Source organism: Frieseomelitta varia, unplaced genomic scaffold (genome assembly GCF_011392965.1).
Source record: "Frieseomelitta varia isolate USP_RPSP 00005682 unplaced genomic scaffold, Fvar_1.2 scaffold_314, whole genome shotgun sequence".
NCBI lineage: Eukaryota > Metazoa > Arthropoda > Insecta > Hymenoptera > Apidae > Frieseomelitta > Frieseomelitta varia.
The window spans coordinates 51,226-69,776 of record NW_025110051.1 but is presented as its reverse complement, the minus strand read 5'-3'; the positions used below and the strand labels follow the sequence as shown (position 1 = coordinate 69,776).

General features: G+C 38.5%; 1 protein-coding gene across 2 annotated transcripts; it reads right to left on the bottom strand.

Annotated features, from left to right (window-relative positions):
* Window positions 1–1,608: 1,608 nt before the first annotated feature.
* LOC122529889 lies at window positions 1,609–17,954 on the bottom strand. Of its 2 annotated transcripts, XM_043656397.1 has the most exons (3): window positions 17,490–17,954; window positions 17,213–17,450; window positions 1,609–2,231 (listed from the first exon to the last, which is right to left on the bottom strand). In XM_043656397.1, exons 2-3 carry the CDS (start codon window positions 17,345–17,347, stop codon window positions 1,887–1,889), a joined length of 480 nt encoding a protein of 159 aa, XP_043512332.1. In that variant the 5' UTR covers window positions 17,348–17,450; window positions 17,490–17,954; the 3' UTR covers window positions 1,609–1,886. The 2 variants fall into 2 exon arrangements, with proteins under 2 accessions (XP_043512332.1, XP_043512331.1); XM_043656396.1 differs by having other exon boundaries at window positions 17,213–17,954.
* Window positions 17,955–18,551: the final 597 nt, after the last annotated feature.

Below are 18,551 nucleotides of genomic sequence, written 5' to 3'. Positions count from 1 at the left end.
TCTACTTTCGGCTGATAGAGGCTGATTATATAATAATTAATTACTTATAAAAATTCTACGATAAACACGGCAAGATGAAACCTATTTTTAAATAAATTAATTACAAGAATTTTACCACGAATACAGGAACATTTAATGAAACGTACTTTGAAGTAAGTTATGTAGTTACGTATTAATTGATTAATTGCGAAAATTTCAATTGCGCAGTGTTTCGCAATAATAATTTTTTAAATAATAATCTGCAATGTGTCTCTCTTAATTGAAAAGATTGAAAATGAAGATTCGTCGAAAGTAATTTTCTTTCGCGGTAACAAAGTAACAATCTACTCTTTAAATAAAACTACGGCTACATTGAAACGATTGACGTAATTGATATCGAGACAAGTCACCTGTTTTACTTTCACTCTAGATCAGTATAACAAGTCGGTCACTCTGTCATTTTTTAGTAGGACTACTAACTCGACGAGTCCGTACATAACCAATTTCATTTTTACGTACAATTATACTAGCTTTGCCTTATTTAACTAAATTTTATTTGGAATAACTACGCGCTAGCTTATTTGTACGTGAAAATAATTTTTCTCTAGACTATTTCGTTATTTGGCCATCAAATGGAATGCTTTTTACTTCATCTCTTATTATATTTAAGTAAATTTTCGTAGGCTGAGTACACCAAATTTTCATAGAAGTTACTCGATCGAGTGGAAATGTTTTTGCGACAGGTTGTTCAATTAGGATTGTATCAGCGAAATTTGGTTGGGCACATTCGTTAAACAGTCGTGTACCAAGGAGACGCAGGTGTTGTTGGTAATATGAACTCATGTATCATTCATGTTCAACTGTTTGAAATAAATGAGGAATTGCATTAACACACAATTAAGTTCCCATGTTCCGTATTCTGCAAGCTATTTAACGAAATTGTGTCACATTAAGTATATAATATCGCGTGCGGTTCATTTCGTAGATACACAGCAGATTCTACGAGAGAGACTGTCGTGTAATATTCAACTGCTTCCTTGCCCCACGCTCAGAATTCAAGTCTCAAGCGAATTTATGATACTGCACCATTCGAAAATTATGCAAAACTATTATAGTATATGCTTAACCCATTAATCATGAATCGAACGAGTGAAACTGTGGTGGATTTAAAATTTCTATTACAAATTATAGCTATTCTTTCCTGACCCTTTGTGTCCAGAATTTGAACCGGAACTCCAATTATATGAACTACTTGCTTTATGAGACAAGTTCATACAAATGAACTTTTCACTATATATAGGTAAATGAAAATGCATGGATACGCGAGGAAAAATTTCAAAAATGACCAAAAGTTCTAGTTTGAATACTAGGCTGCGTAATTAGCACAAATATTACATGGGACATGCAATATACTTCAATCACTTCGATATACTTTTTTTACTGTTTAATTTCAAATCAAATCACGTTGCTCGAAAGTACATACACACGCTCAAAATCAAAAAGTCGAGCCGACCGTGAGTTTTCCTCTTTCGCGAAAAAAAGAAAAGAAAAGAAAAGAAAAGAAAAGAAAAGAAAAGAAAAGAAAAGAAAAGAAAAAGAAAAGAAAAAGAAAAGAAAAAAGAGGGAAAAAAAACCACACGGTCCAAGCGTGGAAGAGTTGAAACTCGGCCCGCAGAATCTGCTCTTTGCCAGAGCATCTCGCCATAGGGTATAACTCTCTTCCGTCAGCTCCCACTCTTTCCGCCGCACCGGTTGGCGACGACGAGAGTTGGCCTTAACGTCCTTAACCCATTTCCCGGCCAGCGTTACGTTAACGCAACATAATGCTTCAGCTTCTTCTTCTGCTTCTGCTTTCCGCGTCCTCCGTCTCTGACCAAGCTCCGTTCCGCCCCTGCGAGACCGCGGGGTTAGCTAGCCTCTTCAACGCCGTTCGTTAAACCGCGCCGGAACGTTAACGACGCCCTCTTTCTCCGATAAAAACCACCGCTGGCACACTGCCGCCGACAACCCTGCAGCCGCCGATCCTTAATTAATACTTTTTTCTCTTTTCTCTTCGCACGTCTCGTTGTCACGTCCAATCGAGCGAGCTGCAAATCGAGCGAACCATTTGTCACAGGGGGGCTGAGGCTAATGGCGTTTCTTCGAGTCGGTACTTGCAAGCGGTTGCTCGCGGCGAGCAACGCGAGTTTTACGTGCGTTTTGTCGGGGCGTTGGATGTCTTTGTCTGATGATGCCTTTTCTTCTTTTGCATTCTACGAAGATCCACGAGTAATTTTTCGAGAATGCAATAATAATCTAATTATTAGAGTGTATATTCTGAGAACTGTTAAAGACTGATACTCCACCCCCCTCCCCCTCCCCCTCCCCCGTTTCCCCCGTATTTTAGTTCCATCGAACATTTTCAAACCCGACATACAACCCAAGTGACCACACGTTCTGGCGCGAATTTAATATACCCCCGTCACCACAAATTCCCTCCCCGTAAGATTCTTGCAATTAGCTCAAATCCATTTCCACCAGGGACGGGGAGGAACAAAGAAAAGTTCCGCGATCTGCAGGAAAGTGCAAGCAAGCAAACAAGCAAGCAAGCAAGCAAGCAAGCAAGCAAGCAAGCAAGCAAAAGCGCCAGACCTCTGGAAAGGAAGCCAGAGGGAATTAGCCACGCTCCGCGAGGCAACCGATTCTTTCAGATAAGTATCGAGAAGGCTCGAGGTTCGCTAAGACGCCAGACGACGCCAAGGAGACGTTTATCGCCGTACGATGTTCCTCAGGTGCCAAAGTGCTCTTCATCATCCGAGCCCTTCTGCGGATACAAGTATAAATCGGCTTCGATAGCTGGAATCGATGACGCTCTACTTCGTATAAGAAAATAAAGCGGCGCGGCGCCGAGAGCTGCGTCGGATCAAAGTGCAATAGTGGAAAAAGCCTTTCGGCCGTCAGGCTTTTCTAAAATCCTTCTCCGCGGTTTGTCACGGAGATGGTGCGTGGAATAATTCAACAGCCGACTTTGGTTTTCGAGAAACGGATAAATCCCCCTTTCCTCCCCTCCCCCCCTCTCACTCACTCTCTCTCTCTCTCTCTCTCTCTCTCTCTCTCTCTCTCTCTCTCTCTCTCGCCCAAGCTTTTCAGATGGACGATCGATTTGAGAATAAGATTGACGCACGTAATGCAGTCTCTCTCGGAGATTTTCATGGTGATATTTGAAGATGTTGCAAGAAGAAATCTTCCAAAAGGGTAAGCTGACAAGTAGATTGCGGATTTCGATGAATTTATATGAGCAAAAAAACACAGGATAGAATGCAGATGACGTGAAAAAAACATACAAAAGATATTTATAGCTTCCAGTGAATTATATTCCAGTAATTATTTTCTAATGAATGCCAGCTCTCTTTTCATTTCTCTCGGCCGAAAACCGAAACGATTTTTCCGGAGCAAACGAGCTTGTCTCACGAGGTACGCACACAGCCCGCGTATCCCGACCCAAATTGGAATCGATTTAACCTCGTAAAGCAGTCATCGGGATAACGCGAAAAGAAGGTTCGAAGATTCGAATTTATGTGCACGCCAGGTCAATCGTTTTCCCTCTATTGCCAATGGAAGAGAGGGAGGGAGGGAGGGAGGGAGAGCCTCCTCTTTCTTTTTGAGACCGGGCAAGGAGTGTATATCCAAGCGTGAGCGCGTCGGCTAGAACGATTTTTCAGAATCAGTTGGCGCCGTTGGCGGGGTTGAAGCCGATCGGCTTTTATCGTCTCTTTTCCCGCTTGTTACACTCCCTGTGTGTTCGAGGCACACACAGTCGCTTTTTCCGCGACTTTTTCTCAAACGTGCCCTTGCCACTCAGCTCGAGAATGATTTGTCCGACGCGGTCGCGCGTGAATCACCTCCCACGAGTTATTTTTAGAACGACGAGAAATTTTCTATATTTTAATATATATACATATATATGTTTCTAATTGTATATACAAATTTATCATTCCTTTCGGAATTGACATATTGAACACTATTATGTATGTAGATATCAATTCCTTTAAATATCGAATTTTATCATTCTCGTTATCATTCTGTTCCCTCTAATAGCAGATATAAATTATTATCAAAGCAAAAAGGATTTTATTATGTTTTATATTATTTTCACAGTGAATCATTTCGCAAATCGCAAGAGCACCACGATCTTCTCTCGCCATTATCCTCTAAAGCAATATTCTCTATGATTGTACACACAATGTCATGAAACGTAGCAAACACACTTATTACATTGTATATCGTTTACGTACATGTTTGCGTTATACATAGCATAACAGCTGTTCGTTCGTGTCAGTAAACACAATCATTCAAATGATATCAGTGCCGTGTTTCAATATCCCTAGGCCTCTGACCATTTCTAAATTTATTACACCTTTTCCCTTTTTCTCTATATATACGTCATATCATCGTGTATCATTTGTATTTTCTGTTCTATTATCGATCAAATAAGAATGATCGAGAGACCATTGACAGAGAAATGCATTCATTTCAACAAATAAATTAAAAATCGTTTCGTTGATTAAATCTCTGTCACGTTAAAGATCGATTACATTGAAATTCTAACATTCGTACTTGTAAATTGTACTTGCACCAAGTAAATTCTGATTTTAATCAGGTTAAAACTGATACTCGTAAATTTTAATTATACTGAAATTTCGATCTCGATACTTGTCCGATCCGAAGACTAACGAGAAACTTTAAGAATATTTAAAAATATTTATATTGTGCGTGTGTGTGTGAAAGAAAAATATAGTCAACGTAATGAAATTATTTTGCAACACGAAGCTTACATGCTTACGTGCATCAGAGCTCATTTAATATGAAGCTACACTTTATTATAGCAACTTTTCCATTTTCTCGCCAAAGAAGCCTAGCTAAAACGCCCTAAAAATATAGCAAAAAAATACAGCACTGCCACCAACCGAGCTTGTATAATGTACCTGTAGTAGTAGGATCGCCGCGCCCATTTCCGTGGCAAGCTCGTTGATGGTGTTTGTCCCAAGGAAACATAAACTCTTGACAAAATTAACACTTTCAACAACTCCGATAAACAATATATGTATGTACATACTATATATACTCGTATTCTCAAGACTATATCATATACAATTTTAATACATGTACAGGTAATATAGCCTATTATATACTTGTAATTTTTGCCACTATGTGTATATATATACACACATACACATACACATACATATTTCGCTTATAATTTTCAACAATACTTACAATTACTGTAAAATTGTAATTTTTAACATTTTCTACATTGGCTATACTCACGATTCTTAAAGTATCTAATCTGTCAGATCACCCATTAATTTAGTTGAATAAATGTTTAACGTAAACTACGACAGCTTATATATGTAAAGGGGGGGGGGGGGGTTTATCTTAAGCGAAATGACGAAATTATGAAACGTACATGATTGAAATGTTTATTTCAGTTCTACTGAGTGCTGCTGAATTAATTACGTATTTAAATGAGCATAAATAACGCGAGAGATGATACTAGGGTAGTTAAAAGCGTATCGAGGAGGCCCTGTTCCAACGGTTAAGGCTTAATAAGAAAGAGACGGCACACTTTATCATTATTATAAAGAAATTATAGAAATTGTAGGAGCGAGTGACGTCGTTTGAAAATATTTTTCCGATTATTGCGATAATTTTAAAACGGATGTTATTTACTCGTCAAAACCAGATTTGACCTATGAATTTCTTTCATTTGCATTAAATGCAATAATTTCAACGACCAGTTTACAGTAACGCGTAAATGGTGGAAATTTATTATCCTTCGACGTATAAGGCACGTAGCAATATTTTATGACCGTAATTAATGATAGTTTTCCTTGCGTTATTAATCTTTTGTGGAAGAGCGAAAAACAAGGGAAAATATTTATACGCTGTTTCAATTCGTTTTCAAGGTGAATACCATAGAATCCTCGAACAATATATGGAAATGTCCACTTCTATTACACTACAACAAAACAAGGAACATCCAACCAGTTTATTAATATTCAGAGGCTTTGTTCCCAACTCATTTGTTATGCACGAAGCTTTATTTCTCCCCTGACGTAACGCAATCTCATACTAATTAGACAAAGTGGAAATATAGTGGGAAGAATAGAGATATTTCTTGCATTATTCCAACATCCCTAGAGGATAAACATCCCTGCTGTTCCCAACGAAAGATCTAGCGCTGGATCTTCGACATTATCTTATCTTATTTTACGTATATACATACGTGTGTACGTATCTCGACGTTATAATCTCCCCTTTTTTTTGTGATTCGGACGTTCCCTTCTGCGAAATTCCAGTTCTTGCCAACGAAATGTGCATGTACACACATACGCTGCACGATACCCCGTTTTCCCTTCATTCGTATTGGAAATAGCAAAAAGTGACAAACCAATCATCGCGAGGGAACCTTTGCTCGAAACGCGACCAATTCAATCGCACACGCGTATTAACCCTTTCAAGGGAGTAGGGCTTCGTCTTTAGCCGCTAAACGCCTCCGTTGTTGAATGGACAGTTTAACCCTTTCGTTTCGTTAGCGTCTGACATATATGTCAACATCGCGTGTATGTACAGTCGTCGTTAGTTCACAGCAAGCGGACTATTTAACGGGCTATAGCCGTCGTTAATATCGAAAGGGTTAAGGGTTAATCATCCCTTCTTCGTGATCGTTAATCTCGGAGCCATAAATTCCACGGCGACCCGCGAAACGTTGAGGAAGAATAACTCCCACCAAGGATCTTTACATTCCCCTAGCTCGATCGCAAACATTTCCCCTAAAAAGAAAACCTAGCGAACAGTCTAGTCTAGAGAACAGGTCAAGGACCTCGGGATTAACGGTCTCGCCTGCGGAAAGGGGGATATCGCGGTATCGTCGGCGCTGGCATCATCGTTGAAAATTATCGCCGCGGCGGTAATTCCACACACGGTGGCACGCTATCGAACTTCACTCGCGATATCTCGAATGGGAAAGAGGCGGGAAGCTTTTGTTTCTTCTCAAGCAGCGCGCATTTCATTTCTATTCTATTCTATTCTATTCTATTCTATTCTATTCGACGCGGGTAAAACGACATTTACTCCGCGAAAGACAGAGAAAGGATTCGTTCAAATTTTATCATCCGGCGTCATCTTCATGATGTGCTCCCCTCCCGAATGTATACATTTATATATTCGCCAGCCGAAATAACAAGGGCGAAACAGTGCTGCAGCATGTGAACGAACGTTAACCAATCTGCGGCCTTGAGGCGTGGGAAGACTTCCTCGCCTATCTCGTGGAAGAGGCCACTCGAGGTTAAGGACCATGGGTCGATTCCGATGTTTTATGGTTACGACCGATGCAGATAAACCGAGCTAGGGTATCCGAACGAGGGTTGGACCGAGGAGGGTACCCGGACTGAGGGTACACGAAGCCAGACGGCAGAACGTCCTTCTGCAGAACGTCGCCGAGGTCGCTAGTCACCGTCCGAGCCAGTCTCCAGCTTAATATACGCTTTCTTATTAACGGGAATTACCTTGTAAAATTATTCCCTACAAGCAGTTCCTTCATCATCCTCGTCGTTTCTCGTTTTATATTGCGTCTACATCCAACCCAAAATACCAGTCGTTTTCTTTGGCAATAAGGGAATTGCCCGCTACGAATGATGTATCAAGTTTATCGTGACTCCCCATGCACTGAACAGTTAAGATACAGATGTTAGAAATCGTTAGGTGTGAAAGTTTGTGAAATCTTTTCGATGGATCTCAGGTAAAAGTGCTGAGCAGTCAAACCCAATCCTCTTACCAGAAGGTTTGTCACTCTCCGAACTACGTAGAAGGATACTATAGCCTTTTGCTAAACATTTGCTGGGATTTCCCAGGTACATTGGGGTTCCGGTTCGGTCATAAATCATGAAAATGACTATTTGTCTTCGAACAATCTCGAAATCGCTTCGTTGCTAATGCGCACACGTATTTGCAAAAGTCTAAGTCACTTTTAAAAGTCTAAATTCTAACTGAACGAAAGACTATCAACCCATCAAACGCTAAAAATCCTCACTAAAATCCAACCTATGACTTTTATAGATCTTAGCCCTTTGTATCCTCAAAATTATCAAAATTATCAAAAGTTTAATACTAAGAAAACTAAAGAACACGTAGCAAATTAAGAATATATATATATATATATATATATATATATATACATATATATATATATATTCATCTTTAAATCTTCTGATATATTTATTCGATATGAGTCTTTTTTGTTTTTCTTTTTTCTTTTTAAAAGTGATGCAAGTCCATTTAATCTCACTTGAAGATATTTGCGTTTAAAAATATTGGCAAACGTTAATGAATTCAAGCAATGTGTTGAAGATATGTCCAACTAGAACTGGAATTAACTAATTTTCTTTCCGAAATTAGACTTTTGGTGCTTACCACATTCAAACAAAAAAAAAGAAAAACGACCGGTTCACACACATATTACAATATGTTACACTCTTTTAAAATCTGTGACAAGCAAACCAATTATTTCATTACTGATCATGATAGATACTCCAACACAAAACACAAAACCGGCATTAACTAACTATTTTACAAATCTGAATAACCGTTACAGAGAGTAACAAAATCAGCATTCGAGACGAAAAGTTACCTGCCACAACACTTGCATCGAAAGTTCGAGATAGTAGGATCAAAATAGCTCTACCCTTCACCGTTGCTGCGTCACTTTTGCAGCAATCGCTGTGCAAGAATCAAAACCACTCTACGAAAACTGTCGCGAGCGACCGACCATTTCGAAATTTTTCTCCTTGGCGATGCGTTTTGCAGCCGTCACGAGGCAAGAATACTCGCGCGGGGTCGTTGACCCGGTTTTTCGCGAAGCGGTGAAGAAGCACGGAATCGGGAAACGGTGGCGCCGAGGAGAGAGAACTTGGTCACGAAGAGAGAAAAAACGAAGAAGACGGGAGCAGAAGGGAAAAGAAGAAACACAGGCGGCGCGTGGCACGTCGACTATCCGTGCCAGTGAAACGTAACTTACGAAACCCAATTAAAACGTACCGGCGAATTCTCGCATTCTCTCGCGTGTTTCACGTGTTTCGCGCGTGCACGTGCAACGCTACCGAGAGCGAGAAACGCCCTTGCAAACGCTCGCTAAAGTCGCATTCTTCCTCAACGGGGGAGAACAATCTCTGGGATCCACTTCTCCCTGGAAAGTGTGTTTCTGGGTTCCCGTGAATATTGCGACGCGCACGGAATATGAAGCCTGTGTTTATTCTTCGGAATTTCAATTATTCGGATAACGCGACTGTTTTTTCCCTCTCGTTTCTCCCTCTCCTTTTCTCTTTCAGAGAAGAGACGAGGAAGGTGTATTCTTCCTTTATTATTGTTAAACTATCCTTTATTTTATTATTGTTATACTATTGTTGCATTCTGTTTTAATGACACATAATATATAATAACTGTTATATTCTATCTATCACTTATTATTATTACTATTATTATTATTATTATTATTAATCATCATCATCATCATATCCGTTTCGATTATAATACAATCTTTAAAAGATTTTTTACACTTGTCAAGTTCAATCTTATTACATACACGCTAACTGAGTTACTGTTATTTTTAAAGTTTTATTAGAAACAGAATTGAATCCCCGATTTCTTTTTACATTTCACTCAGATCTCAAGAAATAAACCCGCATGAAATGTAGGTACAAGTTTCCCAATAAATAATTTCCACGAATAACGAAAGATAGCAAAAGAAAAGTTTTATTGGAGTTTTAAAATCGAGCGGTTTTTTCTTTTTTTTTATTCTACTCGTCGAATCGCGAATCTATAGAACGAAATATATATTTCTCGTAGCGTCGAGAATCAATTTCAGACTTTGCCTCCGACCACTCGATGAAGCCCGAGCTCGATGTATATTTTGAAATGATGAAACCAAACATTGCATTACCGCCATTACATTGCCTGTGCAATAACAAGCCACGAAGTGTGTTCGCGTCACGAAGCTGCAATAATCAAATTATACGTAAGACACTCGCAATGTTTTCTCCTCAAAATCGAGACATTCTATTCTTGATACTTTACTTTACTTTTAATTTGGCGAACAAATATCTTAAAGACGTTAGAAGAGCATAATAATCATTAATAACCAATTCAACAATATGAATATTAATAATTTAATAATAATTAAGCATTACTTGGCTTTGGAATTTCTTATTCAATTCAATTTTAATATTATTACAGAAAGATCTGTGGGAAGAATGTAAAGTACAAAATAAAATTAAATACCCAAACTTTTACTAATCTATTTAATTAATTAATTACCAAAACCGTTTATATAATCATTCAATGATACTATATGAGGGTTCAGGTTATTTTAAAATGAGTAAAAATGGCGCAAATGCAGCAAATATCCGCTTTTAAGCAAGCTATATATAAAACGCTACATGCATGTACATATATACATACATTCGCGATACCATTGTATTTATGTATCGTAGCATTTAATATTCCAGTAATCAATTGCACAAAAAAAAAATTCTCATTCGATATCAAATTTTTTAACAACGTTTCAAAAATTCCTCAATCAAATTGTATCGAACAACGCGGGATTAATTACAGCACGGGAATTTCGAATAAATTCCCTATGAAAGGATAACTTTTCAGATGTTTGAAAAATACATTAATTCTATGTGAAAACGTAATTTCACCAATAACATCCATAAATTTTCCTATCGACAAGGTGAAACTTTATCTGTCATTTTCTATTGGCGATTTTCACAGCCGAAGGCTTTCAACAGACATAATCTTCCACATTCGAGTCGTGTAACTCTCGACAACTCTCGCGTACTAATGAAATCCGTGATTTCTTAATTCTCTGATAACCACGGCCCTCGTTAAGTTTCATAATTAACGTTATTAGGCGTGCAACTGAAATTCAGAGTTGATGAGACTAATACTGAACTAAATACCAACGATGTGATAATTTCAATAAAATCTGTATAACAACACAATTTAAAGGTCGCTGTCATCAAAGAAAAAAGAAAAAAAAAAAAAAATCTCCCAAAGACCATGGTGAGTCTAAGCCAAGAAAAAATGAACACTTCTTGAAACTTTTAAAGACGTTTTTTACAATTTTACAAAGTAAAAGTATCCTTGTGTTTCCAACAAAACATATTTAAAAAAAAAAAAGAAAAGGTTCGAAGCGCAAAGTCATTTTTTCTTTTCTCTTTTCTACCAAGTTTGATTAATCTGTTCGCTGTAACAGATTAATCGCGCGCTGGGATCTAGTTTCGAATGAATTTAGAGCAATGACGATGACACTGGTGCAGCAGGGAACCGACGTATTCAAATGTCAAGGATGAAGAATCGTAGCAAAACGGATAACACGGGAACATCGATTGACGTCCGTGAACATGATACGAATTAATCGAGAAATAATCAAAATTCATCACCGAAACATATTAAACACGGACTGAATTATCGTAACTGTATCGGTTTAAATCACCTCGAACCGCTCCGACATCTCGTTATGTTGTATTTAATTTCAATTGAATATTACAGGATAATAATATTGAATTTCACGCGCAAACTTTCTGCAAGTAAAAAAAATAATCAACTTGATTTTTTTTGTTCTTTAATCCTCGAGGAGCGATCACGTGTCGTTGAGAATACTTCAAAAATACGCGGAAATCCTTGGTAAAAAGAACTCCGTTTTTACAAACTCCATCTATTCGAATTAAATAAACCCCTGCTAGTTGAGTTGATTTATTTGAATCTGAACTCTTGTTACATGAACGAAAAATCACTAGTAAACGAGAGAATCAGCAGACTCATTACATCCACTCCAATCGTGTAAACTATTTGTCCCCCAACAAGTTTATATACAAACAAGTTCTATCGCAATATAGTTTAAATGTAAGATGACAATTCCAACTCGATTTCTTTCATTTCTTAATGTCCGTTGAATATCCGGTCACTTGGCTTCAAGAAGAAGTACCTGAATTTTTATTTCACCATTTTATTTCACAGTTGTTTTATTTCACACGACCCCACGTTAACTTCGATGTATCTGTCCTACGAAGCACACTTTGACCAACGACGAATTTTTACGAATATTATTAGCTATATCGTACACTACAGAAATAAGGGTGTCGTAAAAGTGGTACCTTGACACGAGCGGGTACACGCAACGCTCCACTTTCGATCGCGATCGATTTAGATCGAATTACCAGGTGGAAATTCTGCGGAAATTAATACGTCAGATCGGTGCACGATGTAAGATAGCGTATCGATCGTAACGTCGATCCGATATTGCAGAAGCTGCGGATAAATAGCGCGCCGTCTCAGATTCAGTTTTTGCCGGTTGTCTGGCGCAACGTCTATATCTAATAGAAAGGGCTCGAATTCGACCCTTGACCCATACATCAACGTGTTATTGCCTCATCGAAGAATATCGTCGTTGTAATATTGGCGATGCTACTATTTTGAAACTTTTTGATAATTTTGGAAGTTTTGTGGACGAAGCACTACTCGAGTAACATTCTTCAAGATTTACGTGTTCTTTGGAAAGTCAGAATATTTCGAATATTTGGAGATTTCAAGTGTTTAATCGATTACTACGCTGAATATTTGTATTTTCAGATAATATTTCGTGTATTTCATATTGGAGAATTTTTTAATAAATTAAAGATACAGATATTCTTAATACAGATATTTTTAACACTTGAGAACATAGTTATTCTTTATAGTGTGTTTCAACAGTACATATCTCTCGGTTTCATATTCAGCTATTTTAGGACAATTGACACTGTTGATATTTGGAATGTATATTACAGCAATTACACGACGAGAGATTTCAAGCTTTAAGAAAATAAACCAGCATACTACGACTGCACGCTAGTAAATTTGCATCAAACATAATTTTGATCTACCGCCGCCATTCGAGTCAAGAGTTGAATGTCAATTTCAAATTCACTGTCAAATACACAGAATGCTAGAATGTTCGAAATCTGCCCGGTTGAACATCAATCGCATATATTCCGAACTATAAGATTGCAGGGGCATCGTAACGGAGCGGGGGAGGTGTGATTCATCTTGAGGCTATCGTAGGCGGCGATTGATCGATAAATTCGAGAAATTCGACGATATATATATATATATATATATATATATATATATATATATATATATATCTTTGTATGTATGTACGCGCATCGGGCTAATTGTTCGAGCTCGCGTGCACCTCCGTCAAGAAACTTCAACTTCTTCTGTCGTGTTATCACGCAACGTCGTTGCATAATGTTCGTACGGCATATTACAACAACCCTTCAGTTCTTTACGAGAGACTCGTGGCCACGTAGTACGAAGCTTCGTTTATCTAGACTTATCAGAGGACAAACAGTTTCTTTTTACAACTACAATTTCTTTTTTGCGTACGTATACTCTCCTTGCAATTTTTCATTCATTTTTCGTGACGGAAGTTCGTGTTCAAATGAATTAATTCGACTGGAGTTCGTTTATGCGAATATTAATTAAAATTTCATTCAAACAAAGGATTCGGAATTCCTAAAGTATTATTCCAATTCTATTGCTGAGATATATCAACCTGTACAATAATTGTACGACCAACACTGCTTGCTACATGATGTATGTATGTATGTATGTATGTATGTATATATGTATGCATAAAAAGGTCGCTAGAGTCGCTAATCAAAAAATTATCGCTGATCAGAGGAAGAAAGATTATTCCTGCGTTCGAAGATACGATTGTGTGCACACATTTTTTATACACTGTTTCTTTGCCGAGAACGAATCCCTCGAAATTGCAAAGTATTATTTTAATATCTCTACGTGCATATTTATTGAATATAAGATTTAATATAGCCATAAACTCTTCTCACAGTTACGAGTTGAAATAACCAGTGGAGAAGGTATTTATTGCGCGCGAACTGTCCCACTGGTTCGTTAAATAGCCACCGTTCTATCTCGTTTCCATGCCGATTCCAACACCCTGGCAAAGAAGGAAAAAACAATTTGAAAAATCCGACCGTGCAGCCCTGCACGAACAATGCAATGTATTACGCGCCCTTTGTACCGGTCGAACAATGACTCTATGAGTGGCTACCGATATATGTAGTAGCCTAACCTGCTTTCGAGGCTCCCGGCGCTGCCATATTAATTAAAGATACAATACGATTCGTCAAGTCTCATCCTTGCACTCTCGCTAAATTCCACCGACGCGGTATAAATTCAGATTCGATGCTTTGCCGTGAAAATGGCATCATGAACGACTTACGTTAATAATTACGCAAAACGATGATCAGATCGAACTTTTATCTCCATCTTTTTTGTACAAATAAATCGTATTGGGTACAGATAAATCTGCGTGCCGTTGATCGGTTGAGTCTATGAAAGTGTCTATTCCTCTACAAAGATGGTAAACTGCAAGCAATTATATTTTTATAATACATTAAAATATATTATAGTTTATAAATACAAATTAAAGCCCGTTCCTTTATCGTGAAAATAATAAAATTTATCCTAATTCCCCAAATGAATAAACTTTGACAAATTAAGGAAAATCAATTCATTAAATTATCTTTAAATCTTTAACTATGCATTATGCTTCGGCGTCACTAACAAAAATTTTCAATATCAGTGATCGTGATGTACGTAGTACGTATGTGCGTCTACCTATATGCACTATCTTTCCACAGAACGAATACGAACATACATGCGTGTATGTACATTTTCGATTTCGACCACTCTGCTTAATAGAGCCTTAAGAATCCGAAAAAAAAAAACAAAAGTAGAAAATAAAAGGGAAAAAGGAACGGTGCACACACAGTGACACGTTCCAATCACGCGTAATGACCAGCCCTCGTTCCTTTGTCACGCGCATTCTTCTCGCGAATGACAGCTATGCAGAACACAAAAAGTTACGCGCATGCGCCCCGCAGTTTTTCTTTTTTTTTTCTTAGACACTCGCTTTGATTGCTTGGATGTAGCACGCTCCAAACATACGGAGAAAATATATGCAACCACACACGAAACTAACCTACAAACGTATCTACCCGTCTACGATTAATCACTATCGAAGTTATTTCAATCTTCGAAGGAATACTAATCAGCCTTTTAACATGACTCATATAACATATACGTTAAATGCGTTGTATAAGATTTGATGAATGACTGTTGCATCGTATTCACAACAATTACATAAATGCTTATTGAATCACATTTGTCACGAATCGTTCTTTTTTACGCCTTTTTCTCTTTCTTTCAAACGAAATGTTTCATATTATACTGTTTAATGATTAGAGAGAGAGAGAGAGAGAGAGAGAGAGAGAGAGAGAGAGAGAGAGAGAGAAAGTCGTGCTTCTTAATAATAATTGTCAAGTTTTTTCCTTCAACAGTTTTCGTTCAAAACTGCAACCAGTCTATATGACAACGGTTAATCTATTCTGCATCTGCTATTCGGAACTCATATCTTTCAGAGTAGCCGGTATATCGGAAACCAGTTCCGACAAAGCAATCGATCTATCCTGCGCTAAAACTGGGAAACACTGGGAGGGACAAGGAGCAGAGAGAGAGAGAGAGAGAGAGAGAGAGAGAGAGAGAACGGTGCATTAAATTTGCAAAATTACAAGTTATCGCGAAAAAGATCGGTGATCGCGCGACGACGCGCTTGTGTAAACTATGGAAACGAATTTCAACGACTTAAAGCCAATCCACTAAATACAATCATCTGATTCACAAAAACTAATTTGTCATGTATTATTTTATTACACGATTGTTTGTATATATCCATTATTATGAAAAATATGCCTGTTTCATAAAGTTTATGAAGTTTTTCTAACGAAAATATAAAAAATACGTGTACATAAATATATGAAAATTCGAAAAAATATCTAACGTATTGAAAATAAAGCACCAAACAAAATGCATTCGTTTTTATAGTTTATAGTTTATATAAATATCATAGTTAAAATTTATATAAAGATGGCTGCGGCGTTGGAAACGTTTAAAAGAACTGGGTTAAAGAAACAATACGTCTAATGTAAACGACGTAAGGAATGTTAGGGTTGAACAAACCGTCGCCTCTTCCCCTGCCAGGTTTTCCTTGATTCAAATTTTTCGATTCGTATGACCGCTGAAGAGAAATATCCCAGGAAACAGAAAAGAGAAAAAGAAAGAGAGAGACAGGTACAGAAAGAGGGACAAAGAAAAAGCGAGGGAGAGAGAAAGAGAGAGCATAGGGACAGAAGGACCGACCGACAGGCTGGAATGTGGCCGTTAAACCGATCCCACCCAGCCAATCAGCATCCCCGTACTGTCGACGTTAAGACGGGTATACGGTAGTGCCTCAATAACTGACCGGAATTTTCTTTCGACAATTGACAATTGCTGTGTTCATTAATTTTTGAAACTGATTTCTCAAATTATTCTAGACATTTTCATCTCCGTTGAGTACGCTCGAGATACGGGTACTCAACGTTTATTTTACGACACACACTTCTCATAATGTTAGGAGATATTACTTAATGAATGTAAGCTCCAAAAATTAAGAGAATATGAATGATCAATTAACATGAATATCACACACATTAAATAAACAAACGTCTCAGGTATCGAAACTTGATTGGAAAAAAAAAAAAAAAAAATATATATATATATATATATATATATATACATACAAATACTCGAAATTTTCTAAATTATAAAGGTATATCTCCCTTGATAACTGTCCGAATAAACTCCCGACTTGCGACTAGTTAAAGAAGCACTACTGTAAATACGTAATAGCTGAAGAAGCACTAGGAAGCACGACTCGCGAAAACGTGAGAGTAAAAAGTGATCAGAGGTCAAGAAACAGACAGGGCGACAGAGGGTGCTCGCGATAATAACACGGGTCGATATACACCGGGCGTTATTTTGAGGCTGTTCGCGTTCGCAGGATTCTCGTCGAACGAACGCGTAACGTATACACAGCGTTAGATGCGTATATACGTCTAGAAACTGGGGTTGCTTTTTCTCGTAATTCTACCTTTGACCGTCCTCGAACTTTTCTCTCTCTCTGTCTGTCTGTCTGTCTGTCTCTCTCTCTTACTCTGAAGTGGTACCAAGCCAATACAGGCAATGCCACAGGAACAAGTATGTATACACGTATGAAAATACGATCGAAGCCAGTATAAGTAGTACTTACCTTGCCGCTCTTGGCTGCCGGCGAATTTTCAATGATGTCGTAGATGACGTGCGGCAGGCCCGCGGTACCGAGGAGCGAAAACCCGAATCCGGACGAGTCGCCACGGTTCAGGGTGACCACCAGCTCCTCAGCCATGTTTCGAGCACATTGATCACCTCACTGTCATTTGACGCACCTTCACGAGACTCGCACACCGTATACAAGGATTATCCGGCGACCCGTGTTTATCCCGTCTTTCCTCTCTCTCTCTCTCTCTCTCTCCCTCCCCTCTCTCTCTCTCTCTCTCTCTCGTCCCTTTCGCCAGGCGCCGTGTGTCACTCAACGTTCAACGTTTCTTACGTGCTCTCTGGTTCTCTCTCTTGGCACACGCACGAACACCCACACGCACAGACTAGGAAGCAAAGGCCCCCTTCGCCAACACTTTTCGCACTGCACCGCGCGATAGAACCGCGCCGCGCTCTCTATCTCACTCCTTTTTCCCTCTTGCTTCTCTTGTTTGGTCTTTCCTCTCTTCTCTTCCCGCTGCCGACGACACGAACCTCGCTGCCGATCTATATACTAACCGACGCACTGTGGCCAGCGATATCGGAACACGTAGAAACGCCACTCCTGCGCTCCTTTCAGCAATATACTCCAAAACGCGCGCACTTCGTACCTGTGCCTGCGCGAACCGCGGCGGCGTCGCGGCGAACCGACCACGTATCCTTACGGACGACGCAGCCACCTCCACCCTGCCCGGCGAACGCCTCGCGACTGGATGGCGCCACCTACAAGACGTCTCGTGGACCCCACCGGTCCTTCACCTCGTCCACTACACTAGTCAAAATCTACCGGCGACAATGCCGATTCCAAACGCATATGTACGCAATATGTGTACGCATGCTCATCTATTTAGAAATTGCATACGCAAAATATATGTGCTATCACCTTTTATCGCAATTGATAATATAAATAATATGATTTATAATCATACGATAATATAAATCGTATGATTTTTACGAAGTAGAAAAATTACATACAGTTTAAATTTGTTAATTAGAATATATCAGAACATTGTGTGCTTTATTATGTGTCGTATAATATAATAAAAAAAAAAAATTGAATTTACTAGGACGAAGTAAATGTCTCAGTTAAAGCATTTAACTAGAAAATGGATGACTTTAGAAAACTGTCAATTTGAAATGTCTATAAAAATTAACCGTATTTAAAACATTCCTATTTAATGAAATATTCATATTCAACAAAGTTATTATTTAATCGTAATTGTCGAATACAGTTACTAGACAACTAAAATAATAACAACATTCGAAACAAAACTTTAAATTTTTAATAATAAGAG